At 45.1% G+C, this 26,537-nt stretch overlaps 2 protein-coding genes across 3 annotated transcripts in view; one reads left to right on the top strand and one right to left on the bottom strand.

Annotated features, from left to right (window-relative positions):
* Nucleotides 1-6,496, top strand: part of LOC308584713 (prosaposin-like) — a 42,311-nt gene extending 35,815 nt beyond the window's left edge. For both annotated transcript variants that reach the window (XM_081189693.1, XM_081189692.1), the window contains exons 9-14: nt 254-349; nt 1,619-1,802; nt 2,316-2,497; nt 3,045-3,125; nt 4,176-4,277; nt 4,934-6,496. In XM_081189693.1, the coding sequence (XP_081045819.1) occupies nt 254-349; nt 1,619-1,802; nt 2,316-2,497; nt 3,045-3,125; nt 4,176-4,277; nt 4,934-4,969 (681 nt within the window). In that variant the 3' untranslated portion in view covers nt 4,970-6,496. The remainder of the gene's footprint in view (nt 1-253; nt 350-1,618; nt 1,803-2,315; nt 2,498-3,044; nt 3,126-4,175; nt 4,278-4,933) is intronic.
* Nucleotides 6,497-7,159: 663 nt separating this feature from the next.
* CDH23 (cadherin related 23) overlaps nt 7,160-26,537 on the bottom strand; it is a 416,648-nt gene continuing 397,270 nt past the window's right edge. The window contains exons 52-68 of the mRNA XM_081189581.1: nt 25,887-26,064; nt 23,380-23,591; nt 22,364-22,558; nt 20,645-20,755; nt 19,450-19,579; nt 18,459-18,722; nt 17,774-17,935; nt 15,920-16,176; nt 15,617-15,714; nt 14,540-14,660; nt 13,548-13,627; nt 12,686-12,726; nt 12,128-12,188; nt 11,697-11,826; nt 10,987-11,109; nt 10,439-10,552; nt 7,160-7,890 (exon numbers count right to left, since the gene is read on the bottom strand). Of these exons, the coding sequence (XP_081045707.1) occupies nt 7,564-7,890; nt 10,439-10,552; nt 10,987-11,109; nt 11,697-11,826; nt 12,128-12,188; nt 12,686-12,726; nt 13,548-13,627; nt 14,540-14,660; nt 15,617-15,714; nt 15,920-16,176; nt 17,774-17,935; nt 18,459-18,722; nt 19,450-19,579; nt 20,645-20,755; nt 22,364-22,558; nt 23,380-23,591; nt 25,887-26,064 (2,604 nt within the window). The 3' untranslated portion in view covers nt 7,160-7,563. The remainder of the gene's footprint in view (nt 7,891-10,438; nt 10,553-10,986; nt 11,110-11,696; nt 11,827-12,127; nt 12,189-12,685; nt 12,727-13,547; nt 13,628-14,539; nt 14,661-15,616; nt 15,715-15,919; nt 16,177-17,773; nt 17,936-18,458; nt 18,723-19,449; nt 19,580-20,644; nt 20,756-22,363; nt 22,559-23,379; nt 23,592-25,886; nt 26,065-26,537) is intronic.

Here is a 26,537-nt window from a genome sequence, read left to right as displayed (position 1 = left end):
TTTGGCTTCATGCTAATGTCACTGAAGGCAAATGAAGTCGATTCAGAATGAAGGCATTGCTTCCTTGAATAGGCAGGGGTTTTTTGCGCACTTTTCCAAAGTGATCACTGAAAAAGGGGGTTTGCTGCATTCCACAGAAAATGTTATTTTGGCTAAGCTTGAGTTAACAATGTTTTAGTATTCTACTGTTGCTTGTCCTTGAAAGTTGTGCTTGATTTTTTCTTCTTGTTGTTCTTTTCTTTAATCTGGTCAGAAAACATCAAATGCCGAAAGCCCCGAGTTTGCGTGTGGTATATGCAAGAAAGTAGTAACCATTGCAGAGGGCATGATGAAGGAGAATGTCACAGAAGTAAGGCTGAGGAAACCTATTGTCATCTATCGGGTGATGGCGGAGGGTTCGGGAGGGGGCTCTCTTTGGAGGCTTTTTCCACTTTTGGAGGCCTGCACCACTGCTACTGTGAGGGAAGTTGGGATGTGAGAGCACTGCCTAGTATCGTAGAATCGTAGAGTTGGAAGAGACCCCAAAGATAATCTGATTCAACCTCCTGCAATGCAGGAATCTAAACTCTTGGTTTCCTCATTATGAGAAGTTGAATGAATGTCTCATTTCAAACTTATAGGATGCCTTTCTTCAGCACTTGATATGGAAACATGGGCTTGGAGGGGACTAGTTGAAACATTAGAGGGCTGCATAGAAGGAGAGGAACAACTGAGGAAACTGCCTGTCTCACTTTGTCTCTTATTACCAGAAAAGGGAGTTCATGCAGGTGCAGCTTTTCTTACATCTGCATGAGAAACTGCACCTGTCAACATGACCTCCTTCTACCCAACACTCAAAAGGACCCCATATCTCCTTGGTTCAGTTACTAAGATCGACAGGAACTTCTGCTCCTGCTTTTCATAGAGGAAAGAAGTAATGGTCATGGACTGGTTTGATGCAGAGGAATGGGGGGGGGACCAGCTGGGGAACCCCCAAGGGAAGAAGGCTCAGAGCCTGGGGATTGGTGGTGGGATGACAATGAGAGGTCAGAGGGAGCAGATGGGGGGGGGGAGAGGAGGTGTCAGAAGCTGAAGAGGTAACAAGGCTGAGTGAGCAGGAAGTATTTGTGGCAGAGACGTCCAGAATCAGAGGTAGAAGCTGAAGCAGGAGAGAGGCGTGAGGGAGGCCAAGAAGCAGAAGTATGTCAGGCTGGTGAAGAGGCATGGGGGTCTACGCCTCCTGGTGTGACAACCTCCCTTCCCATCTGGTATCCCAGAACCTGGAGAGGTATGAAGAGGGAAGAGAAGTTAGTTTCACAAAGGCCTCGTCTCAGATTGCTTGGGGGAAAACACTGGAGAGGAGAGGACTTAGGCAGCTGTGGGAAGGTGGGGACCTTCAGTCCTTGAAACTGCCTCATAGGGGCAAGGCCTACTGAATAAGAGTTGCTGTGCTCATTAGGCCTGGCACTCCTGTGCAGATCCTGTTTTTCTAAGAAAGAGTTAAGTTCACCTGCACGTTGTGATTTACTGCTGGCTGGCTTGCTCCTGCCAGTAATTGACATCTCCTTCCTTGTTAGCACCGACTACAGAATAAGTTCCATCTTCCTCCTTAGCATACCTTTCTGCTTTTATGTTTCAGCAAGAAATAGTCCACCAGATGGTGAAAGCCTGCTATATACTGCCCCATGAAATCCTGGACCAATGCAAAGACTTAGTTGATTCCTATGGAAAGGCTATTCTCTACATGCTCCTGGATGCAACTAAACCTGAAGCTGTGTGCATGAGGATTAGACTTTGCCCCAGAGATATCTCTTTGAGCTTTGGTAGGTAATGGCATTTGCTTGCACTGTCATGTTATGTGGCCTGGGCGTGGGGCGGGGGTTAATTGCAATGACCTGCTCCTATAGCAACTTGCCTGGTCTTACAAGATTTCTTGTCAGGCCTTCTAACATTCTGAGGTTAGACCAGAGATGTGGCTGCCTTGTCATGTTACCCAAATTATGATTGAATGCTCTTCCCAAAGACAAGTGGCTGCCACCTACCTTCAGCCTTTAGGCACCAGACAAAAAACCATCTTGTTCTCCTGAGCATTCAATGGACGGTGTGTTTCCATCTGCCTTTGCTAGTTTCTGTTTTTATAGTTGGTTTCTCTTTTGTCCTAATTTATATTGCTTCACTGCTTCTGTGTTTTTAATGGGTGGTTTTAACTTTTGTTAAGAGCTGCATTCAGGAGGCATTCAGTGTAAAAAGAGTAATAACAATTTGCAATAAAAAATATTATATATAAAAAAGTAATCTTTCCAGGTTGATAACTCCCAAACTTTGTTTCTCCTCAGAAAGGGAAGCTCTGGAAGAAGGATTGAAACCAACCAAACCCAGTGAAAGTGAAGTCTGCCATGTGTGTACACTCATTGTTACATATGTTGATCAAGAGCTGGAAAAGAATCAAACGCAGGAACAGATTGGAAATATGCTTTCAAAGGGTTGCCAGTTGCTGCCAGAAGCTTTGGTGTATCCCGTAAGTACACCAAATGGCTATTGTGAAAGGGGGATCAAAGTGTTCTAAAAGGAGAGAGGAGGTCAAGGAGCTGAAGATCTCTGTCTTGTCTTCCAGCCAAAAGTGGTGGGCATTTTATTGGTTTATCTACATAGAAGCTTTATCCTGCAAGCCAGAAGAAATATTATCTTCTTTAATTACTTCTAGTTTGAAATGCATCTGAAGCAAATGTTGTACCCCCCCTTTTTTAGAGTCGCCACCAAATTTTGCTCATAGTAAAAAATTTGAAGCAGATACAGAAGTTACTTCTTGGGCAGAACTTCCAAATATTTTTTGACATAGTCATAACCAAAGAGAGCTGCCTGTTTAGGAGTTTTGTAGAAATGAAGACGGCTTGGATAAGACTAATGAGGTTCCTTAGGGAGCATTCTACCTGTCCTGAGACCCTGCAAATTCAGCTTAATCAATTAAATCCAGAAAACAAAAGATTTAGACCCAGTTGCACTCTTGGGGGGCTGTACCTAGGAGAAAGGCTGAGAGTCACTTAACTTGTTTTTTTTTATTACAGTGTGATCAACTCGTGGTGCAGTATGAGCCAGCTGCTGTCCGTCTCCTGGTGCAGGTCATGGAGCCAACCTTTGTGTGTGCTGTAAGTCATGTTCTAAAGTAATTGCTCATTCTTGAGCGAGATCTCTGGCAAACAGCTTTGTCCACAATCCAATGGATATGTTTACCTGGGATATTTCTTCTGACATGCATATATGATTGCACTGTTATTTCCTTTGCAAATAACAAAACCACAAAAATCCCATAAATATCCAGTAGTCTCACTATTCACAAGGAAACTGAACCTGTAAAACATGGGTGGGTAACCTGTGGATGGACTCCAGCTCCCATCATCCCTGACCATTGGTCCTGATGATTGCTGGACGGGGCTACAGATTGCATCCTTGCTGTGAAACAGGGGGCAGAAAAGCCCCATCCCGCCTGTTGGGGGTAATTTGGTGGGTAGGACAACCCCCTGTGACGCTCTCTTTCTACCACCCACTTTTTCTCTCTCCCTTCTTGCACAGCAAGCTTCCAGGGGAGGGGCCGATCATCCTTGCCAGAAGTCAAATAGCTGGCAGATGGCCCTTTTGAAAATCAGTCTGAAGATTAGGGTTGGCTGTGTGTCCTACGTTACAGAAAGGGCAGCCCTATTTTGAAAAGGGTCCTCTATTTGAATGGCTGCCCAGTTCAAATATTTTTTTTTAAAAAAGAAAACCTAGGAAAGAAGAGCAGCAAGGAGCTTCAAGCTGCCCCCCTAGTTAGCACCTGGCTAGCAAGACTGAGCAGGCAACACAGGTCACAATGTCCCCCACCATGGTGAGACGTCTCATAGTTCTTTTGAAATTATAGTGGTTTCTTCTGAACGTCCACATAAATGAGCATGTGCGAACTTTACACATACCCGTGTCCCCCCCTTTTGGTACTGTGTACTTGGCTACCCTGCTGAGGGCCACAGGCAGCCCTAGAGCTGCAGGTTGCCCATCCCTGCTGCAAAGCTACCCTGAGTCTTACCGCCTGCTTTGAAAAGTGGGGAGCAATGTGAAGTTGAAGGAGGCTTTGGGGAACTTAAAAAGGAGCATGGAGCAGTTAAGAAAGGAGGCTGATTCTGCATAGGTGTAATGGTCCCTTTTTGTGCTCTTCTGCCCCACAGAAAATAGGAGCCTGTCCCTCATCCCACCTTGTGGGCATGGAGGTTTGTGTCCGGGGCCCTAGCTACTGGTGCAAGAACGCAGAGACTGCAGCTCAGTGCCAAGTAAGTAGGGGTGGTGGTGGCAAGAGGGGAATATCAAGCTTTCCAATACAGTGAGATGGAGTTGATAAAAAAGTAATTGAACGCAGTTAAAAATGGGAGCACTCTTTGCAGCATACAATTCTGGGAATGTGACGCGATGACCGAAATAGGAGCAGGTGAAATTATGGAAGGCGATAGTCTTTGAAACGAAAACCCTCTGTGCTACTGAAGATCTAGGTGCATATTAGTGATGTGGAATATAGGATTGGGGGAGTATGTTTAAATATTGTGTGCAGTTGTAATAAGTTAACTCGTTCTGCTTCCAACTGCTTAACTCTAAAAACATCTTACGTGTGAATATACTGGCCCTTATCCACCTGTAGCTGTGTATCTAGCAATCCTGCAGTAGGGATATGCATTCACTCCTTATCAATGGGGCTTGATGCACATCCATTATGCACATCCAGGTATGTAGCTGTATTGGCATTGTCTCAGTGTTCAGAATCTTATGGTATCTGAAGGGCTTCAGGTTCCTGATCCCTGGTGTGAAAGGTGACAGCAAGATGAATAGGAAATCTTAGATATTCTGAAGTTTTCCTATATAAGCCCATTTTCTTATGAGTTGTGCTATGAATGGAGAATGACCTTCCTTGAGTCTTCCTCTCTTTTCCCCATAGGCCACTGAATACTGCAAGCGCCATATATGGAACTAGAGGAAGCCTTGCCAGTGGAAGAATGTTGGCTGTGGTTTTACTGAATGCACCCTGGAATTTGGCCGGGTGGGAAATGGTGAAATGTCTAAACACTGGCAGAACCACACCTTCCTTTCATACTTCTGCAGTGTGGTTGTCCGTTGGGTGGCTATACTGCTGAAAAAGAAAAAAGCAGGGGGACTGTTTCCTTTGCTTGTGATGCTCTGAATTACCGTACATTTAGTTTTACTTTTAGATCCATAGTGGGGAAGTGACACGGGTAGGGAAGAAAAAGGCTGTGGTGGGATTTTATTTGACTAGCTGAGAATTTTGGTAAGACTCTTGTTTTAAAATGGGTAAATTGCGTTACGATCATTGCAAAACTGGCTGCTTAAGTTGGCATTTTCAGATTTCCAATACCTTCCTTCTCTAGCTAGCTTTTTAAGGTACAGCTATACTATACATTTAAACTGTTTTAATATTTCATTGCTTTTCTTCAAGGGGTGCTGAGAACAGCCAATCAGACTGTTGGGCCACTTAGTCCACTGTCTACTCTGGCAGCAGCACTGCTTCAAACAAATATATTTTCCCAGTATTTGAGATTATTTTTACCTGGAGATGCTTAGAATTTTCTTTAAGACAGGTCAACTGGCACAATAATTTTAATTATATGGAGGGATTTCAGTTCTCTTAAATTTCTGGTGTAGACAGAAACAAAGTCTCGAAAAAAAGTGGCTACCCATTTGCTCATGTTAAGTACAGGCAGTTATTGGGTACTTTTACCTATAGAACTTAAACTTGGTGTCAGTTCATCCTTTCCTATTTGGGAGACACACATGTATCTAACCCTGTTCTTTCTGAATGCAGCAGCTAGGGTCCTCAAAGGGATATGTATCACAATCAGCATGAAAGGCTGATTAAATGGTTAAATAGGTACAGGGCACAAAACAATTTGCATGATCAGTGGTTTGCTTACTCCCTTGCTGGATTGGTGTAGTTAGGTAGACTGAATTTTAGACTATAAATCCATGGCTGTTGAGTGCTGACCTATGAACTAAGGAACAAGTAATTTTAATTGTGTTTTCTCTGTACTTCAGGAGTAGCGGCAAGTGCTCAGGATAATATAGAACAGGCAGCATTAAGCAATAGCGTCTTTGCTCTACACCTCAATATGACATTTATCAGAATGTGTCTAAATATCAATTCCAAAGCCATTGACTCTTGTTGCAGCTTGCAATTAGAGCAACATCTGAGAGCATGATGCTTGAAAGCCATGCAGATGCCATATTTGTTGGCAAGCAAAAGATAAAACTTAACAGGTACAGTGATGCAGAGGTGAATTGTTGTTGTTGTTTTCGCAAGGCACAATTCCCATGTCTACATAGCTGTTATAAGTAATGAAGCTGCTGTGTTCCATACTTAACTGCGTGTGAACCTGTTCAATATACATGCTGAGAAATTATCCAGTTATTCCAAAAGGACATTATAATGAGCATTTTACCAATGCTTCTGTAGTTAAGAAACATTAAACAATTCTTACAAATTTGACACTGACTCTCCTGGTTTTTGTTAAGCAAACAAAGTGACCTGTTGTAAACCTGAATAATAAAAAACAGAATGATGTTAAAAGCTGTGTGTATTGCATCGTATACACACTTCTGAATAAGAAACACTTAGCATTTTCCTTCTTGATAGGTTTATGGAGAGAGAATGTACATGCTGGTATATAGATGAGCACAATGACCACTCTGATTCCTCAGCCCCTACAGCAGTGTGTACTTAACCCAAACAAGCACCGAACCCTGTGCCCAAGCTGGGAGGGAAAGATCAAACACAGATTAACTAAATTCATGGATTATGTATTTCTGGTTCCTTTGACAGACCATTCCAAAAACGCTCAACACTTTACTGTTTGAAATCAAAAGAAGAAGAAGGAAAAAAGGAGTACACACAAAACACTCTACGTTCAGAACCTCAATTAATATCACTCTTGTTTCTTTTGATGCTGCAGTGTTTTGGTAGGCCAGCAAAATGAAGAAATGGCTTCAGTTTCTCCCCACCCCCTGCTTTCTGGAAAGGTGAAAACACAGATAAATGCCAAACAGATTTATGGAGCTTCCTGAAGGTTATCACACAATTTGCTCTGTGCGAGTTGATGGTCATAGCATCTTAGCTGCAGCTGGTTAGCAGCCGTCTTCTCCCATCACCCAGGACCTGTTGGGAGAGCCTGGTCATCTCCACCGATGGGGCATCATGGCACACCGTGGTTATTGCAACTCTAGCCTTAAGTCTGTGCCTCAGGGCCTCCCCATTGCTCTTTTTAACACTTTATATTTTAAAAATAAAATTTAAAAAGTTATGAGTTTAATGATGTGAGTGCCTGGTAGAAGCAAACAGTCCTGAGAACCTTCACCCCGGGGGTTAGGCTCCCCAAGGCTGCCCTAACAGCTGTCTTGGTCAGGTTTCTTCTGGAACAGGTGGTGGCCAGGCACAAGTGACCGAGGCCTCTGGATTTTCTTCTGCCCCTCTTGTCCCTTGGTCAGTGCTCTCCTCTGGCGGCAGTCTACGTGGGGCCAGGCTTCCTCGGAGCGCTACACCAGCGATGCCACTTCTAGTCATAACTCTGTGATTTCCAGTGGGCTCTCCATGATCACTTCCCTCATTTTGTGCATAGGGGTGGATTTGGCGGACTCGGTGCGGGCGTTCTTGTCACAGAACGCCCCACCGTCAGCAGTCAGTGTCTCCAAGGAGCGGCCCAGCACCTTCTGGTCATCCTCGGGAAGACTGTTGAGGTCAGAGGTTAGCAGAGTACCTGTACTCCCGTGGACCACGTGGATTCCATCAGGTCCCTTGAGCTCAATGGGCTGCTTATGTCGGAAGCGGAGGCTCCCTTGGCTTGGACTCCTTTGCTCGTCATCGTCATCCAAGTCGTTCTGGATCAGCTGGAACAAAACCCAAGTTGAAATCAACACATCGTAGTGCTCCCTCTTGCTTAGGCAGTGCTGTTTTCAGCTGCAGTTACATTCGCTTCCTGAGTGAATCTGGGAACAGGATAAAGGTCCCCTCTCAACCTAAAGACCCTGATTATATCTAGAGTTTGATTACCCCACTCAAAATCCCGATGTTTGTAACACTCAAGCAGTTGGGTGATCTAGCTAATTCCAGTGGAAGTAACTGATATGCACCGAAATGCACATGGAACCTCATTCTCCATTGAAATGACTGGAGAAGCTGTTTCAGGCTAGGGAATTCTCTGCATATACTGGAGCTCTCACTCCTCAGAAGAGTCCAGTGGTTTAGGGCTTTAAGTCTTCATTGCTGGGGAGTGCACGATTCTTGCCAAGCCCTTACTCTTTGCACTGGGGGAGGAACCAGATGTTGCCTTGGGAAATTCATTTTCCTGTCTTGTTTGATGTATAGGTCTCTTTAGATCAGGCTTCCTCAAACTCGGCCCTCCAGATGTTTTGAGACTATAGTTCCCATCATCCCTGACCACTGGTTCTGCTAGCTAGGGATCATGAGAGTTGTAGGCCAAAAACATGTGGAGGGCCAAGTTTGAGGACGCCTGCTTTAGATGTTTCCTACAAAGAGCTTAATATTGGCCCTGAATAAAATGCATTCATTATATACAACTTGAGACATATTTTTGGATTGGTTCTTGCACAGTCGCGTCTTAAAATCCTAATAAGGCAAAGGCGGCAGTTTCTGCACAGTGAGATGTCACAGAGTACCGTAGATTGGAAGGCTGAACTATCGTTCTGTCTCCAAAGGGAAGAGCCTTCAGGCTTGGCTGCTACTTAGATGGGAGCCAGGCTGAGACACCAAACATCCCATAAAACCAACAAACCACAAAGAGCAGATATTTAATACTGCACTTCTGTATAATGTTGTACATTATATGTTTCTGATTTTAATAAGGTGGGCAAGGAGCTTTGAGGAGGGTCTAACCAATGGGAGAGCAGGAAGAAAGGATGCTAAGAAGCCTGAGCTAGCTGGAGAGTATTAAGAACTCCAGGTTCAGGTCAAATAGAAGCAAAGGCAGAAGGAAACTGGATTAGACAAAGATTGCAATTAAGCACAAAGCATTAACCGGTTCACCACTTCTGTGCACTTGGCTCAACTTACTGGGCATAATAAAGCAAACAGAGAGATTACAGAAGAGAAACAAAGTGCTCCCTGAAAGTTCTTCATTCTCTGGCTACAATCCAGCAAAGTAAACTTTTTCCAATGTGCTTAAACATGTAGTTTCTCTCCAGTGTATTGCTATCTGTTTCACTATAGCCTTCATAAACTGATGTGCAAGGAATGTCCTGTTACTATCCCCCTCCCCAATTCTTCCACAAAAATCCTTGCAGCTACAGTTCTTGATGTTTAAAGACCATGTCCTCCTATTTTTCATCTCTCTGTCTCATGCCTTCATCCCTTAGAACTTTTCTATTGCACTGTCTTCATCCCTCATTGCTGTGAGTCTACAAGCTCCCCTATAAAGTTCTCATTTATTAGAGAATTGCAACTTTCCTTTTGTGAATAACTGGCCTAGGGTTTTCTTCTCTTATCTATATATGCCCCTTTTGGACGTTTGATTACTTCACAGTGGTTGGCAAAGGATTCTAATCCTAAAACAGAGGTTTTCAACCTTTTTGAGTCCACGGCTCCCTTGACCAACAACATTCTTTCTGTGGCACCCCGTGGGGTCAGGGGCCCAGTTATGTCACCCTTTGCCTGCATAGCTGGCAGTCTCTCACCCTTTTTCAATCACCCTCCCTTGTGGAATGTTCCTTAAGCCTTCTCTCCTCTCCCTGGGCAGCTGTTCTCTGAGCTGACACCCCCCCTTGCCCCAGAGAGAGATGCCTCCCAGAGGCACCTGTGGAACTTATAGCCACAGCAGCAGCAATAAACAGCTGTGCAAGCCTTTGGGACACAAGAGGGCATCAGAGGAGGGAGGGAAGGAAAGAGGAACAGAGGCCACTGTTGCCCGCCGCACCCTTGACCTGATCATTCAAGGCACCCTAGGGTGCCACGGCACATTGGTTGGAAACCAGAGGCCTAAAGAATGAATTAGCACTGCAAATTAATGCAGTACTGCACTAAGAACATGAATAGACATGCCTAACATGAGACTTTCAGTGCCCAGGAGGAGTTAGGACACAGAAAAAGTAGCTAATTCAGTGGGATGTGTGTGGGCAGAACAGGTCTGGGCACCCTGTGACCCTGCAGAGTTGGCCTGCAACACATCCTCTCTGACCGTTAGCAATGCTGGTGGCTGCTGATGGGAGCAACACCTAGCGAGACACAGGTTGCGCAGGCCTGTGGTGGAGAGGGGCTCCTTCTGCCTGTTTCATTGAACTCCTGCGCTCTTGTGCTACAGAGGGAAATAGCTATGAGCACCACACAATAGATACTGAAGGGTACAGTTCTGAAAAGCAAACACTACATCCCAAAGGGCACAACAAGCATTTTCAAGAACTCCCATGCACAAGCAGATTCTACCTCAGAGACTGAGGACTGGTCCCCATGACTGGTGGTGGCTTTATGCACCATCCGCTGAGCAAGCAGTCTCTTCAGTCGCATGTAATCATCCAAGACTACCTTTAAGAGAGAGCCCTGGAAGGAGGGAGGGAATGGGCAACAGGAGAAATTACACTCGGGCCCTTTGCCACGTTGTGGCAACTTACTCTGTGTAGGGAATCCCCATGAGAAGCTACTCTAAATCCAGATATCCTCTCCATTAATAATAATAATAATAATAAATAATAATAATAATAATAATAATAATAATAATAATAATAATAATAATAATGGCTGAAACATTTATCCTTAAACCTTCTAATAAATCCTTTTGAATCATGCCTCGTATAATAATCCTCATTAAAATGGGATTCTTGCCACATAGTGCATTCTGCGTGACTACCCAAAACAACTGCATTCCAAGATTGGATTGCAGACTAAACATGGTGCTGAGAGTTCTGTCCTCTGGCCAAGCAGTGCCACAAACTTGAACATTTTACTGAACTGAGACTGAGAATAATAGAACATACCTTGATGGGCCCTTCTCGCATGATCTGGCCTAGCTTGGCAATGTTGTCGTATTCCTGAATGGCTGCTCTCAGATAGCGATCTTCTTCGGGTTTGGCAGCCGAAGGCTCTCGGCCAAATGTTCCCTAAAAAGAAGAGGTTTTTAAAATAGCTTCTCTCTCTCTTTGTCTCTCCAGACCTGAAGGAAAATCCATCTGGGAATCTTTTCCTAATGCTCCTTGCTAACATTTGTCTACAACATGCCCACCTCCCGTTGTAAAATTTAATTACTAAGCAGGGCATCCGCCATGTTGAACAAAATCTCATTAACAATGAACAACAAGTACATGCTACATGACTGACTCTAATTTTCCATGAAGTGCATCATAGCAACTAATCTTAGACTAGGAAGCGCTAAAGTTAATGTAGCAGCTACATTGCTGTTGATATGCCATTGCTGCGGCCTCTTCCTACTGGGCAACAAAGGTGCAGTTGGATTATTAAGCCTGGACGAGAAAGGAGTTAAGAATAGATAAATGAGATATTCTAGCACAAGGGGATGGTGATGATTGACAAATAGTGCCAATTCTAATTTATGCAAACAATCAAAATGTGTTCTGTTGCTTCACATGAATTTGAAAGCTGAATTTTATGCTAGCACAGGCTACAGGCAAAAATTAGGACGTTGGCTATACTGTGGCTTCAACCACAGTATAGTAAGATGCTCTCTCACGTGAGTCCTGGCTGGGCTGTTCCACAGGTCTGTTATTTCACTGAGGTTCTCAGGCAGGTCATCCTCATGCTCGGCTTGTGCTGCTAACTCCAGGTTTCTGCAGAAAGGGTCCAGCCACACAGGGTTGGCTCTAGAAAGGATACAGGATGCCTACAATAAACAACTGCAATGGGAAACCATCCAAGAAAAATCCACCAGTTTGGCCCACATACTTGTCAATATACTATCTCAGGTAACTTTAAGCACTCCTTTTGTTTAAGCTCATGTTTTCAAAGATTGCGCTATATACAAAGATTGTGCTGTAACAGCCACCTTCAAAAGTAAGAATCATAGGTGCCAGAGGCCAAGATTGTCTTTAATTAGGCATGGTCAGCATTCAGATAGCCTCTTTTAGCCAGCGTTAAACCTTTCAGAAATTGTTGACAACTCACCCATCAAATGAATATTTATTTGTGTTTGGCATATCCATGATGTCCATGAAACCTCGGTTACCTGAAGAAAGCAATGTGTCAAATTTACCGAGAATCATTCACATCTGTTGAGTTTATAGTTTGACTTATAAAAAACCGTTTTCTGTTGCCCCTGTGCTTCTACCAGCAACTAGACACACAGAAACTTATCAGCTAAAGTTTTCCTCACTACTTATCATCACGTCAAATAGTTTCACAGTTTAGCCTTTGTTAGTTTCCTTCCACACAAGCAGTTTAGTCTAGAATTTACATCCTTTATTTATTTACTTTTTAATGGAGTAGTCATTGGAGTGCAACATCAATTGTTTTTCAGGCTTAATTAATTTCACTTCCAGTTGACTGGAAAAGCAACACTTCACCAGCACCAAAGAGTCAAGGACTGGAAGCAACCCAGGCCAAGCTGCTGGTCTTATTATTCACCGTATGGTGTTATGAGTGATGGCTATCTCATCATATTCTTCAGTGTCTATTTCCTTCCCAAGGGGCCAGGGAAAAAATGGATCTTCCAAGATCTCTTACCTGTGGAACCGGCCACAATTGCTTTCAGTTTTCTTTTGTGCCTGCAAGACACAAAATAACTAAGGGGAAAGAGCACAAGAATTGCATTGTGAAGTCTGTTCATCATACGTGTAATGTGATTGGCCCTTTAACATCCTCTCACATACTGTTCTGAACCAGTAGAAGACTATTGGTTGAGAACCTTTGCTACTGAGTTATTTTGCTGAAACTGGGTTTCCTCTCTGGTTTCCTCCCCCCAAACCTTGAAGTAATTCTCTATGAATCTAAACATCTTTAAATATATTAGAGAGGCTATGTTTGAATCCAGTTCAGTCATGCTCCTTGAGATATACTAATATACCTAATATTTTAAAATAAACAAAATATTGTTCCACCTCTCAAAGGAAGATTGGCACCAGAAACTGACAACAGATTTCTCTCCCACTGAACATGCAAAGACCTGTTGCATGTTTCCTCATGCAACTCAGCTTACAGTTCTGATGCAGAAATATTTGAGTAAAGCAGCCAAATCCCTTATCATGAACTTGGAAGATGAAATCACTTTCGGAAGCAGAGAGAGTGTGCAATTCAAAGGTGTCAGCCATAAATCACCAAAAAGGGAAATTCCCTCCCTGCAACCTGGGAGCAGGGCTGACAAACTTAGTACACGCACTTCACCCACTTCACCCTCCCACAAGGCTATGTTCTGTGGTGGAAATCTACAGCCATTACTCCTTTTAGAAATCCCTGAATCAGAGCTTCCTCCTCTGCAGTATGCACGGGTTTGATGTCAGCTCCAAAAATACATTATTATTATTATTATTATTATTGTGGCATCTGAAATACTCTGCCCTACACAGTGCAAGTGCTGGAGGCTACTCACGCTGTTCTGTAGTACCAGTTCATGAGGATGAACAACATGGCTGCCAGGAAGAGGAGAATAGCCAGAATAATTATTGCCATCTAGAAATGGTAAGAAACAAAACAAAAACAAAACTAACTGTTACGGCAGGGATAGGATGTCTAGGAAATGGCTTGGCTACTGACCCAGTGTAAATTGGGGTACGGGTCTAATGAGGTCTGCCAGATCTTCCCATATGGACTGCTAGGCCATTCTGCCCAAGCTGCCCATCACCTGATGTCATATATGATTACGAAGAGGCTGGACCTAAAAAATGGCTTCTGAAGCACCACCAATCAGCTGTTTGATGGGACTTGAAAGCAAAGCACAGAGCTCCCTGTGTGGTGCGCTCTGAAGCCTTGACACCATTGTGAATTCAAGTGATTGACAGGCCCTCACTACCTGATAGACATGGCCTGCAGGGGTAGGGGAGATAAGGATTTGGTCCCCCCCCGTAAATATTTGCCCTAACGACAAGATATCAATATCTGACTCGGTGATTCCAAACTGCATTCATGCCCAAATCACAGGGAGAGAATATAAAAGGAAATGAATGGTGAATCCACCATTTAATGGTCACTCTAATAACACGATGGCGAAACCCAACATCTTTTTGATACCCACCACTACAGATTCCTTTCATGAAAGCTCCTTTCAATATGGCTTTAGGACTTGTACCTGCACTCTTTTCACAAAACAGTTAATATAAGGTTGCTGGCTGCTTTCCAAATAAGTCCTTTTTGTGTGTTTTTAATAGAAAGAAGTTCAACAGGTGCATTTGTATATCTTGGCAGCTGCATGCTTTTTAAAGAATCATGAACTTGTTGCAGCAAACCTAAGGAAACAGTTTATGAAGGGGTAGTTCCTTTCAATGCAGCCAATTCCGAAGAGTGTGGGGGACCTCCTCCCAAAAAGCATGAGAGCTGGAAGCAAAGTAAGCTTGAGAGAGGGAAGGACCCCCACCTCCATCTTACCTGAAGCGCTGACATGTCATCTGGAGCCCTGGCAGTGATTGCTGGTTGCACATCCAAGACATTGTAATTCCGGAAGAGATTCCGCAGCTGCTCCTTATTCTCATCAATCATCTGTATTACTCTAGGAAGAGGGTTAAACCTTTATTTATGGATTCATCTTCCTAGTGTTGAAAATACACTTTTAAAAAGTGTTTATGGCAAGAACGATCAACCTTCACCTCCCAGCTATAATTTCCAACTCAAGAGATCCTGGAAGCAGGAACTCACTCCATTAAATTGCATCAGAAGAGTCATGAAGCCCATCATTCAAATTCTTTTTTTTAACATAGTTGGGGGACCTGACAGCTCCATGTGTTGATTGACTCCAGCTCCCATCAGCCCCAGCCAGCATGGCCAAGTATGATAGGAATTGTAGTCCAGTATCACCTGGAGGGCTGCAGGTTCCCCATCCCTGATCTTAAATCAGGTGTGAGACTCACAAAGGAATGGGACTGCTAGATTAGCAAGAAAAGGCTTTGCACAAATCTCTGCCATAAGGCAACAACAACAAAAACCCTTTCATGGTGAAGTAATCATTATATGAACTAGAAGGGCTGTTTCAATTCAATGTTTATTTTTAGTTATGATCAGCAGAGGTTGCCAGGGTTGGCTACCACTGCTTGAGGGTCTTTCTATCTAATATAAATACTAGTATCAGATGCCAGCTGACCAAAACATTGCCAAAACACTAGGACCGGGGTCTAAGACTCCTCGTGCTTGTGACAGGAGAGGTTGTTATATCCAATGACATTATGCAGCCTGCCTCAATGTGACACAGTGCAAAGCATGGTTAGACCCATGTTTTATATGAGCAGCAGAACTGAATGAATCTTTAGCTGTCTATCCAACAAAAAAGTCTCTTCCTAACTGCTGAGGCAAGGCAACTCTGTAGAGGAAGAGCCATTATGGTGCGATGTGGCTAAAAATGTTCGTGGGCAAGTCCTCAGCTCAAATCTCACCTAAGCCACAAACCCATTGCTGTGTTTCTTTCTGTGTTCAAATCTAAACCTACACAGAGGAGACACATGGCATCTTTACCGTTCTACATCCAGAATCCGGTTGGTTTCCCGGTTCACCACGTGGATCAGCAATTCCGTTTGGGCAAAGTTCACACGGCCTTTTTTGTCAACGTGGAACTATGGGAGACAAGAGAAAAAAAGGTGTCCCTTCTCCTATCCCATTCTTACATTTCCCTGTGACTAGATGGCTCCAGGGCACGCACCCCCAAAGGCTGGTTTTGCCAGGAAATTGACCAGTTTTTCACCTCTACTTCTTTGACTGAGAAAGAAAGATCAACTGCTTGTTAAGGAAATGAATGTGTTGCCCCAAAGCAACAGTTACCTGAACGTCATCCGTATTGACAATGGCCCCCGTGATGTTTGACAATAGGCTGATGAACTCTTCCTCAAATTGCCGTACTTTATCTGGGATCTCGTTGATTATAATCTTCACCCGTTGGTCATCCCGCAGGATATAGATTCCCACAACCGCAGTGTCGTTATGACCAGCCAGGTCTGAGGCCATGACATCCACCACAAAGTAGCCAGGGTTGTAAGCAGTGAAAAGGTCAAAGGTTCGAAGAATCCCGTCTAGGTTACCTTTGAGAAGAACCAACAAGTGACCCTGCATGGTCAGAATCATCACATGATGCAGCCATGTTGAGATTGTGCCACTTGAGGCTGCGTGTGGGAGACAGCATGCTTCTCCATGTAAAAACCTTCCTGAACATAAAAGCAGCACAGCAGGTTACAAGGTTTTAGCCTAACCACCTCTCTGAAGTGCTAGTTTTCTAAATGCTTGTGATATTTTTAAAAGAAGAGGGAGCATCCAGTCATTGCAGCCTGAAATGGTGTATACCAAACAGGACTGTACCACCTGAGTGCTCCGAATACATGTGAATTAGCCTTTAGTTTAACTCACTTCCAAGACCAATTAAACAGTGGCTCCCTTGTATTTGCAGCAACCAAGATCTACTTAAAGAGGAATGAAGCAGGCAGAGATTTTAAGTATAACAGAAAGACTTGTTTTGTCCTGTGACTCAAAAACCTGCCACAGTATAGTGCAAAGTTTCCTCAACCTGGGTCTCCAGCTGTTTTTGGACTACAGTTCCCATCATCCCTGACCATTGGTCCTGCTAGCTAGGGATGACAGGAGTTGTAGTCCAAAAACAGCTGGAGACCCAAGTTTGGGAAACCTTGCTATAGTGCAGTGTTTCCCAAACTTTTTTGGGCAACGGCACACCTGTTTACTGAAAAAAAATCTCGCGGCACACCACCATTAAAGCCCCGCCCCCGTGACGTCAGCGCGCAGCATCACGCCGGGAGGGACGCACGGAAGTGAAAGTTTTTTCCCTCCCCCCTCAGTCCCTCGCTCGGAATTCAGCTCGTTTGGGGCATCGCTCCGGCTGCTCCCTCTCCCGCCGCGCAGGAGCGATGCCTCTCTCTGGCTCTCCCTCCGCGCAGGCTGAGGGAGGGAGGGAGGTGCGCGTGTGACCCGTCTCTGCTGGGAGACCAAACCCAGTGAGGCAGAGTCGCGCGGAGGCGCCCAGGCAGCGCTGCCGGCTGCGAGGAGGAGCGCCAGGCAGCAGCAGGAGGCGCGGCCTCTCCTCGCCGCCGCCGCCCCGCCTCTCGCCGCCCGACTCGCCCGCCTCCCTCCAGGCATCTCGCGGCACACGAGGCAACGTCTCACGGCACACTCGTGTGCCACGGAACACCGGTTGGGAAACACTGCTATAGTGTAACCTCCAGCAAAGAGATGCTGAAGATAATATAAAGCAGTCTTTGTTGTATGGCAGCATTCCTGTCAGCAACTTTTCTCAAGCATGACTGATTAGCAACCTTATGGATTATATGACCATGGCTCTATTAGCACACAATGTTTTGCCTTTACGAGGGCCGGCCCACCCATGAGGCAAGGTAAGGCGACCACCTCAGGCGGCAGAGTCCACAGGGACAGCAGATCCCGATGTCTATATTTTCTTCCCCCCTTTGCTCCTGATGTTGATCTTCCCTCACCCATTCTTCCCTGACAGGGAAGTGGGCACCATTTTGGGGTCCACCTCAGGTGCCAAAATATGTTGGTCTGGCCCTGGTCTTCACTATGTAAACTTAGCAGGGCTAACCAAATGCAGCACAAACAAGCGAGACAGTTCACTCGGCACGGGTCCCTCCCCATGCATGCTGTTGCCTCTCTTACCAATGCTGAAAATGTTGGCCACCTCCTCAGAGTCGTTGGAATGTTGCTTGATGTAACGGATACCCAGAATGCTGTACAAGACCAGGCTATTGTTTCCCACATCGGCATCCAATGCAACAAGCTTGATCAGTTCGGAACCCACTTTTGCATCTGTTGCTACCCCTTTCAGAAAGGGAGCAGGGTGGGGTGAGGCAGAGAAGTAACAAAGGAAAAGCCCCAGAGGGAGAAAATAACAGAAGTAGAAGTCATTTCTTGGGAAATAATACCTACATCAAGGGTGGCCAACCTGTGGCCCTCTGGCTGTTGTTGGACTACAACTCCCATTAGCCCTGGCTAGCATGGCCAATGATCCGAGATCATGGGAGCTGTAGTCCAAGCCAGGTCAGCCGCCCCTGTCTTAAAGATCCCATTGTACATTGTGGTAAAGAGAGGTCACTAGTCCTCCATTCTGGATGCGCTTATGCACAAATCACATACAGTTTTGCCACTTCACAAAACAGTAGTAAAGATTTTTACATCAGTCCTAAAATTTTACTTATTATTTTTCCTTTTGCAAATTGGCTTTGCCCAATTTGCCTGAGTATACTAAAATAAACCCAGGCTGTAAAACAAATGCTAATCCCCCCCCCCTAAAATTGCAGTAATTCAATTAGAATGGGCATTGCTCAAGTGGAACCATCCCTACCTGCTGTGTATTCTGATTTGGTGAACCGGGGAGGTTGGTCATTAATGTCATCCAAAAAGATCCGTACTTCTTGCAGAGTAGCATCAGTGCTGAGATCCATGGCTTGGATCCTGGTTGCCCGGCGACCCTGGGGAGGTGACCAGTTCCTATTGCTAGAGGCTTTGACAATGATAGAGTAGAAAGCTTCTTTCTCTCGGTCCAAGTCCCGCAACACCTGCAATTTTCCTTCCCGACTCAGCTGGAAATTATTCTCTCTGTTACCAGCTGGGAAAAAAGAAAGAGAACTAGTCAGTTCTGTTTTAAATTTGTTCCTCTCTAAAATGAGATTTCTGTAGTCGTATTAGTGTGGGTGGGTGGGGAGGAGATAGACACAGAAATTCCAATTAGGTTTCCTCCAAATTTTTTCACCCTTCAATCCCATTATCTAATGTTCACGGGCTAGTCCTACCAGGTGGGCACTCAGCAGTGCAGCCTTGGAGGTGAAAGGTAAATGACTAAACCGCTTCTGGTGCAACAGAACTCCGTGATGGAAGCCAGAGCGCATGGAAACTCCGTTTACCTTCCTGCAGCAGTGGTACTTATATATCTACTTGTACTGGCATGCATTCGAACTGCTAGGCTGGACGGAGCTGGGACAGAGCAATGGCAGCTCACCCCAGGGATTCGAACTGTTGATCTTCTGATTAGCAAGCCCAAGAGGCTCAGTGGTTTAGACCACATCACCACCTGCTCCTGCAGCTGTGGAATTGAGCTTCTAACCACATATACATGAATACATACATACAGGCAACTCCCCATTTGCGCACAATCGGCATACACACGACTGCTGCTGCACGTGCCATTCTTGGCATCGCAAGGGGGTGGCAGTGGAATGGGGTAAATGGGGAGTTGCCTATCTCTCTCTCTCTCTAAAACACTGGATGGTTTGATACAAGCATAAGGCAGCGTGAAAACCATCAAAGGACAGTCTCGAAAAAGAAATGAAGTCTACCTGCAATGAAGTAATAGACGATAGCATTGGAGCCCTCGTCAGCATCTACTGCTCCAGTGACATTGCCCACCACTGTACCAGGACGTGAGTGTTCAGGCACAGAAAGAACCTGATAAGGGGGAGACCCTTTCTGCAGGAGATGTTGGGAGAGATGGGGAGATAGAGAGGGGAAAAAACCACATGTTAAAAGGTAGCAAAAATAGACAAGCATAAAGTCACAAATGGTAAACAATGTGCAATACTATCAACAACTGACTGAATGAATTGCATTTGGGGGTGGGGGACTGCAAACAAAATATTTTTTTGAACCTCAAATAAAATTTGAGGTGCGACCAATAACACAAGATATATAAAGACAGCTAAAAGAAGCAACCTAACTTTTCCCTTTGCTCTTCCTTGAAAGTCTTAGCTATTTTCTTTCTTTCCATTTCAAGAGCTTTTTTTTTTTAAAAAAAACTCCCACCTTTACTAATTTTTTAAGGAGTTAAATTGTCATCCAAGTACAGTGGTACCTCGGTTTCCAAATGTCTCCGTAGTCAAATGTTTTTGTTTTTGAATGCCAAAAACCCGGAAGTAAGTGCCTCAGTTTTTGAACGTGCCTTGGAAGTTGAACAGGAAACACGGCTTCCATTTTGAGTTTTCCGTACTGAGGCTTCCGGTTTAAGGCTTCTGGAACAGATTACGTTTGAAAAACGAGGTACCACTGTATCTATATGAACACTACTCATAAGATTAAAAAACTGCAGATGAAAAAAGCCTTGAGAGCAGAGTGAACAGTGCATAGCTTGATGCAACGGCGTTGTGAACTCCTAATATCATAGCATAACCTTTTCGCTGAAAACCTCCCTGACATTATGCCAAAAACTACGCTACCATCCTTTCCCAAATGTCTCCCATGCATAGATCTCAGGCAATGGGTATTTCCTATTTGTCTGCTGTCGTAGCAGAAATGAAGGAAGAAGAAACTTTCCCCTACGAATAACTGAACATTTCTCTAAGATCAAAGAATTCCCAGAATTTCCAGGGACTCCAATAAACTATTATGCAGAACGCATTCTGCAAACAGCATCCTGCGAGGTGGAGGTAAGAACAACCGTTCCCCGTATTGCTCCCGAAGGAACCCAATTGTTATTTTGGGACCTGGTATTCCACAGCTCCAATGAAGTCCAAAAGGGGAAGGGATAGACCTGCTTACAGGCGGCCTCAGGAAGACGGGCTCGTTGTCATCTATATCATCCAGAGCCACCTGGAGGGGCTGCATGGTCTCGTAAGGTGGTTGGCCTTGGTCACACGCCACAATGATCAGCTGCAGGAGGAACACACACACACATACAAAACAACAACAACACCTGGTCTGTAAAAGGGAAGCTCAAAAGTTCCGGAAAGAAACCAACATTTATTTCCCCCTTTCCTCCCCATGTCAAAGGGAAGACTCTACTCCCTAGCCAGTCCTTTGAGTCAGAAAGGGGAAATAGGCAACAGGGGCATTTCTTAATTTAGGATATAAAATGAAGAACAGAAAGCTGGTTCAGTGTCTCAGTTCTGCGTCTGATGGCATTACATGGGATTAGAACTAATAAGTAGTTTGATTTCTTCCTCATTTTAATAGCCTGACTGGCTACCATCGGGAGGGGCTCTGATCCTGATCTGTTCCTACCCTCAGAGGCCAAGTTGGACAGGTGGGCCACTGTACTACGATGTCAGGTGACTGGCAGGTGGTGCCTTGGTGCTGCACTTCCTAAGCCGCCGGCAGCTGGGTGCTTGGGAACTGTAGTGCTAGGGTGCTTTGCCTTGCTTGTAAGCACTAAGCAGCGGGTGGCCAACCTACTTTCTGAGGGGGCCAGATGTACAGTGGTACCTCAGGTTACAGACGTCTCAGGTTACAGACGCTTCAGGTTACAGACTCTGCTAACCCAGAAATAGTACCTCGGGTTAAGAACTTTGCTTCAGGATGAGAACAGAAATCGCGTGGCAGCAGCAGGAGGCCCCATTAGCTAAAGTGGTACCTCAGGTTAAGAACAGTTTCAGGTTAAGAACGGACATCTGGAAAGAATTACGGTAACTTCTTAACCCAAGGTACCACTGTACAGTCAACCGTGTTGGTTGTGCAGTCAATCCAACAGACTTGAACCCACTGTCCGTCAGCAGATGGACAGTGACTCCAAACCCACTTTCTGCAGTGATTGGCTGTGTGACTGAGTTCCCTATGGAATCCAGCCGTGTTTCTGTCAGCCTCACATCTGAGCTCGCATTGGATGTCAGGTATGGGACAGGTGGGCATGGTTTGGGGGAAATGGCTTTGTGGTCCAAATCGGGACCAACCTGGCCCTGTGGGATGGAGGCTTCCCACCCTGGCCCACATTAACAGGCTGAACCTGCGACAGCATTGCAGTAGACCCCTATAAGAGGCTTGTGGAGCCATCCATGGATTAAAGAAGAAATAGAAGCCACAGAAAGAAACAGAGAGAGTTAGGAAAGGAACTGAGCAGGAAGGAGCTGGCTTCACACTTCCAGACCACATCTACAACATCTCTGCACCTGGGACGGGGGAGCAGTGCTCCTAATCTTTCAGACCTACCTGTGGTCTGTGCTGATGGATCCCTATGTATGGGGCAGCACATAGCTTGAGAGGGGAACTGACTGAGCACCTGGAAGGCTGCACTAGCATGCTGGTTCTAGGCCTGGTTTAAGCACACATCTTTACTGCAGCTTCACCACATCCCCAATCATGCTCCCATGTTTGTTATGCTTGTCTGAGTTCTCCACCTGCCCCTGGGCACCATCGCAGCACTGGGACACATCTTTGGCAGGCTGGACTTGGCAGCCTTCTGAGCAATGAGGGTCACAGCTGTGGACAAAGAACCACATGGGCTACTCCTGTGAATGTCCCAGCATTCTTGACCAGGGGACTTACGCTGTACACAGCTTGCTTCTCTCGGTCCAGCCTCATTGCTGTCTGGATGAGCCCGCTGTTTGGGTCGATGGTGAAGTATTCCCAGTCTTTGTTCCCTGCGCCGGTTTTGAGGAAGGTGTACTGCACAGCTCCGTTGAGACCCTCGTCCTTATCTGTGGCGTAGACTTCATACACGTTGGATCGGAGAGGGATTTCCTGTTTACAGACACAAATATTGTATCACCTGGGGAAGCTTTTAAGGATACAAGTCTAGAAGCGTCTATTGGGGAACAGTATGTCCTATGAACCATAAATCCCTACATACACGCGCGCGCGCACACACACACACACACACACACACTTCCCTTCATTAAAGGTTCGTCAAAGCAGGATGGCCTGCCAAACTTGTACTTAGAGCTCTTGCAGCCAATTCCTTTAAACTTCTGAACTTAGAAGCCTATAAGCTTCTAAGCAGAGCCCCTGATGTGCAGGAGCACCATCATGCTCTCAGGACAGCTCACACATTACTTTAAGATCAGGTTTGTCAGTACTCGCAAGTTGTATAATACAGAGAGCAGGTGAAAGTAAGATGTCATCCTCCTCCTGTTCTAGCCCAGTCTGAGGTGCCATGTTAGCTCAAGCTGAGCAATACACATCACTTTTATATTTGTACTCGGGCACCTTTCTCATCCGTTTGCATTGCTGCCACCTGATGGACATTTCAGTTCTAGTCATTGCTTTGTTCATAAAGAAAAGCAGAATTTTTATTCCCCCCCCCCCTCAATAGTGCAGCCAGAGCAACTGTGTGCATCCTAATAATACCCAATTACTTATTACTGTACCTAAGATTGAGAATGATCAAATATGCTTCTGTTCAGGAAAGCAGGTGAGAGACAAAGCACGGATCAGAGCAGATATACTTTTTGCTGTGGGAATCTACACCATTAAATCAGCTGGCTGCATAAAGCTACAGAAGGCCAACTCTGGACTACTGTATCGTTTATCAGAAGCATGAGAAATTCTAAATAGGGATTTACCTCTTTAATGTGCAAGATAGTTCCATTGGGGGGGCGGATAAATAACGGACGGTTATCATTGATGTCAATGACATCTACTTGGAGCATAGTTGTTCCCCAGAGAGGTGGTCTCCCTTTGTCAGTGGCCAGAACTGTGAGGTTGAACCTCTCGTAAGACTGTAGGCGCCTGCGAGTTGTTATGAGCCCTGAGTCCTTGTGAATTCTGAAGGCCTCTACAGGCAGAAGAGATGGTACAGATACTGCATTAATTATTGCACTACGGAAACAAACCTTTGCAAGTTTACTTCAATAAACTTATTCAACAAATAGCAAAATGGAGAAAAAGGAATGTGTGTGAACAAACAATAAATTCATTCATCTTCAATTTATTTGCTCCCTAATGATACATCAGACTAAATAATCGAATCCAGACAGTAATAAGTTTAGTAGCAACAGCACATATCTAGCTCACGCAGCAAGTTTCATACTTTTAGGGCTGCCTATAAAAATTTCTCAGAAGTGCTGACGTTCCTGTGGAAACTCAGAAATCACTGCTACTTTTTTAAAAAGCAGATAAAAGGCTAAACAGCACCGAAAAGGTTAAAACTGTTATTTTTAGTTCTCTCCTTAAACAAGTGGGAATGAGGATACAAGTTTCAGAAGAAAGGCGATTTCCCTTTGCCTCAGATAGCATAGTGGTTAAACGAAAACCTCGGAGACCAGGGTTCAAATCCCCACTCAGCCATGAAGCAGAGAAGGAGCTTTCAATATTTCCAGACCTGGGATCTACCTTTAACCCAAACAAGCATTTGGAGACCTTTTTCTTTCTTCTCATATGATGGTGCTGCTGCTGCTATTGCAAGCTGTTAGTGGGTTTTGACCCACCAGTTGAAGACCAACACTCTAGCGCAGGCTTTTCCAAACCTGGGCTGCCAGCTGTTGCCAGACTACAACTCCCATCATCCCTAGCTAACAAGACCAGTGGTCAGGCATGATGGGAACTGAAGTCCCAAAATAGCTGGAAGTCCAAGTTTGGGAAACCCTGCTCTAGAGGAATTTTCCTGTTGAGTTACTATGGGCAGACCCACCACTGGAGGGAGTGTAATGAATATTCAAGCCAAGCAAGTCTGATCATGAGGTGTGGTATGGTGCATTCCTGCTTCACAGGAGAAAGGCAAAAGGCTTTGCAGCTGATATTGTGCACCTCTGGGGACACCCTAGCGGTTGTCAAGGCAGGAGGTTTAGTGGCACTGACACCAGCTCTTCTGTGACTGCTCCTTACAGGCCTGGTAATAATACTTCCTTGCTTTTCTCATTTTTTCCTTTCCCTGCTAGACCCATTGCTCAAAGGAGAAGAAAATCTAAGAGGAGTGGACCTTAAGCAGAAGAAAAAGCAGAACAAAGAGGAAGAAGTGTACAGTGAGAAGAAAGGACAAAATCTAAGAGGGGGGGATTGAGAAGACTGCCAAAAAACTGGTGAGGATGGAAAGCTATTCTGAACCTGGGTGATGCAGGGGAGGGCAGAGTCTCCCCAGCCAGCCTATGTCTTCAAATCTATGTTACCTGACCCTGCCTACCCTGGGCAGTAGGAGGAATTGACCCATATCCGGATGCCTTCTTCCCACTTGACAGAAGAGAGATGAAGCAAAAGAGAAAGAAAAAGCCAGCATGGCCTCCCGGAGAGATCTGGATTCAGGATCTACCTCTGCACTGACACTTCAAGTAATTAAATGGGAACAACACGTCCCTTCATGGATCACTGCCTTGCCGTGGCGAAGGGGCTTGAACAACTCAGAGAAGCTATGAACTATGCTGAGCAGGGCACCCAAGATGGACAGGTCATAGCTTTTGAATTGTGGTGCTGGAGGAGACTCTTGAGAGTCCCGTGGACTGCAAGAAGATCAAACCTCTCCATTCTTAAGGAAATCAGCCCTGAGTGCTCACTGGAAGGACAGATCCTGAAGCTGAGGCTCCAAAACTTTGGCCACCTCATGAGAAGAGAAGACTCCCTGGAAAAGACCCAGATGTTGGGAAAGATGGAGGGCACAAGGAGAAGGGGACAACAGAGGACGAGATGGTTGGATAGTGTTCTCGAAGCTACCAGCATGAGTGTGACCAAACTGCGGGAGGCAGTGGAAGACAGGAGTGCCTGGCATGCTCTGGTCCATGGGGTCACGAAGAGTTGGACACGACTAAATGACTAAACAACAACAAACAACAAAACCAAACACGCAGGATTATTGTGAAGGTAAAGGCATTACAAATCATTTTCCCCATTGCAACTCCTATGTGAATCTGGTAATAATTAACACCAATAACCAAGAACATCATACAAAGCAATATGGTACATATTGTCTACATCTACACAGTAATCAATTGCCTGCTCTCTCTCTCTCTCGCTCTCTCTTTTGTAAAATGGAAAGAAAGTGAGCCTTTTTGTGCTTTTGATGATTTCTGGGATTTTAACCCGTCTCGCTCTCTTTCTTCCCACCTGTCTACAAACCTTCTCCATTCATGAAGCTACATACCTACTCCAGGCCCTTCAATATTGTAGGTCACCATTCCGTTGTCTCCCTCGTCAAGGTCAGTAGCAGTCATCGTGATCACAGAAGTCCCTCCCGGCTCGTTTTCATACACACTGGTGCTATACTGTTTTTTGGCAAATTGGGGTCGGCAGTCATTGATATCCAAAACTGTAATCACCACCTGAAATCAAAGCAAACCAATAATGTAGTGGGGGGGGGGGGAGAAGCCCCTTAGAAGACTGAAGCACATGAACATAACGATCCTCCCATCACAATGTTGCACACACAAAGTGGATACCCCAAAAACCTCACTTAGCTGGCTCATCTTTTTTTACGGGTATTTTTCTATGAACCAGCCCCTACAGCTTTACCTTCCAATCTGATCAGAAGAAGTGCTCTAGTCTGCTATATAGAGTGCAATCTCTAAAGAGCAGAGTACTTTATTTCCTGATTGGGAGATAAAATTCCTTTGCCCGATCTTTAGGGCTCTTATTGCCAGTGCTGACTGTGAAGCATCACAGTGTTAAGATCACAGATTAAGACCTCTCCCTGCTCTTTAAGGCAGCATTGCAACCATTCCAGAGCATGTGCAGTTCGTGTTATGTGTCTGTGGTCTACAGGCGTCTAGGCTGTGTACAGATGAATGCACACATA

This window comes from Podarcis bocagei (genome assembly GCF_964188305.1).
Source record: "Podarcis bocagei genome assembly, chromosome: 4".
Classification (NCBI taxonomy): domain Eukaryota; kingdom Metazoa; phylum Chordata; class Lepidosauria; order Squamata; family Lacertidae; genus Podarcis; species Podarcis bocagei.
The sequence above is the reverse complement of the archived record's forward strand: the minus strand, read 5'-3'. Positions and strand labels throughout refer to the sequence as shown.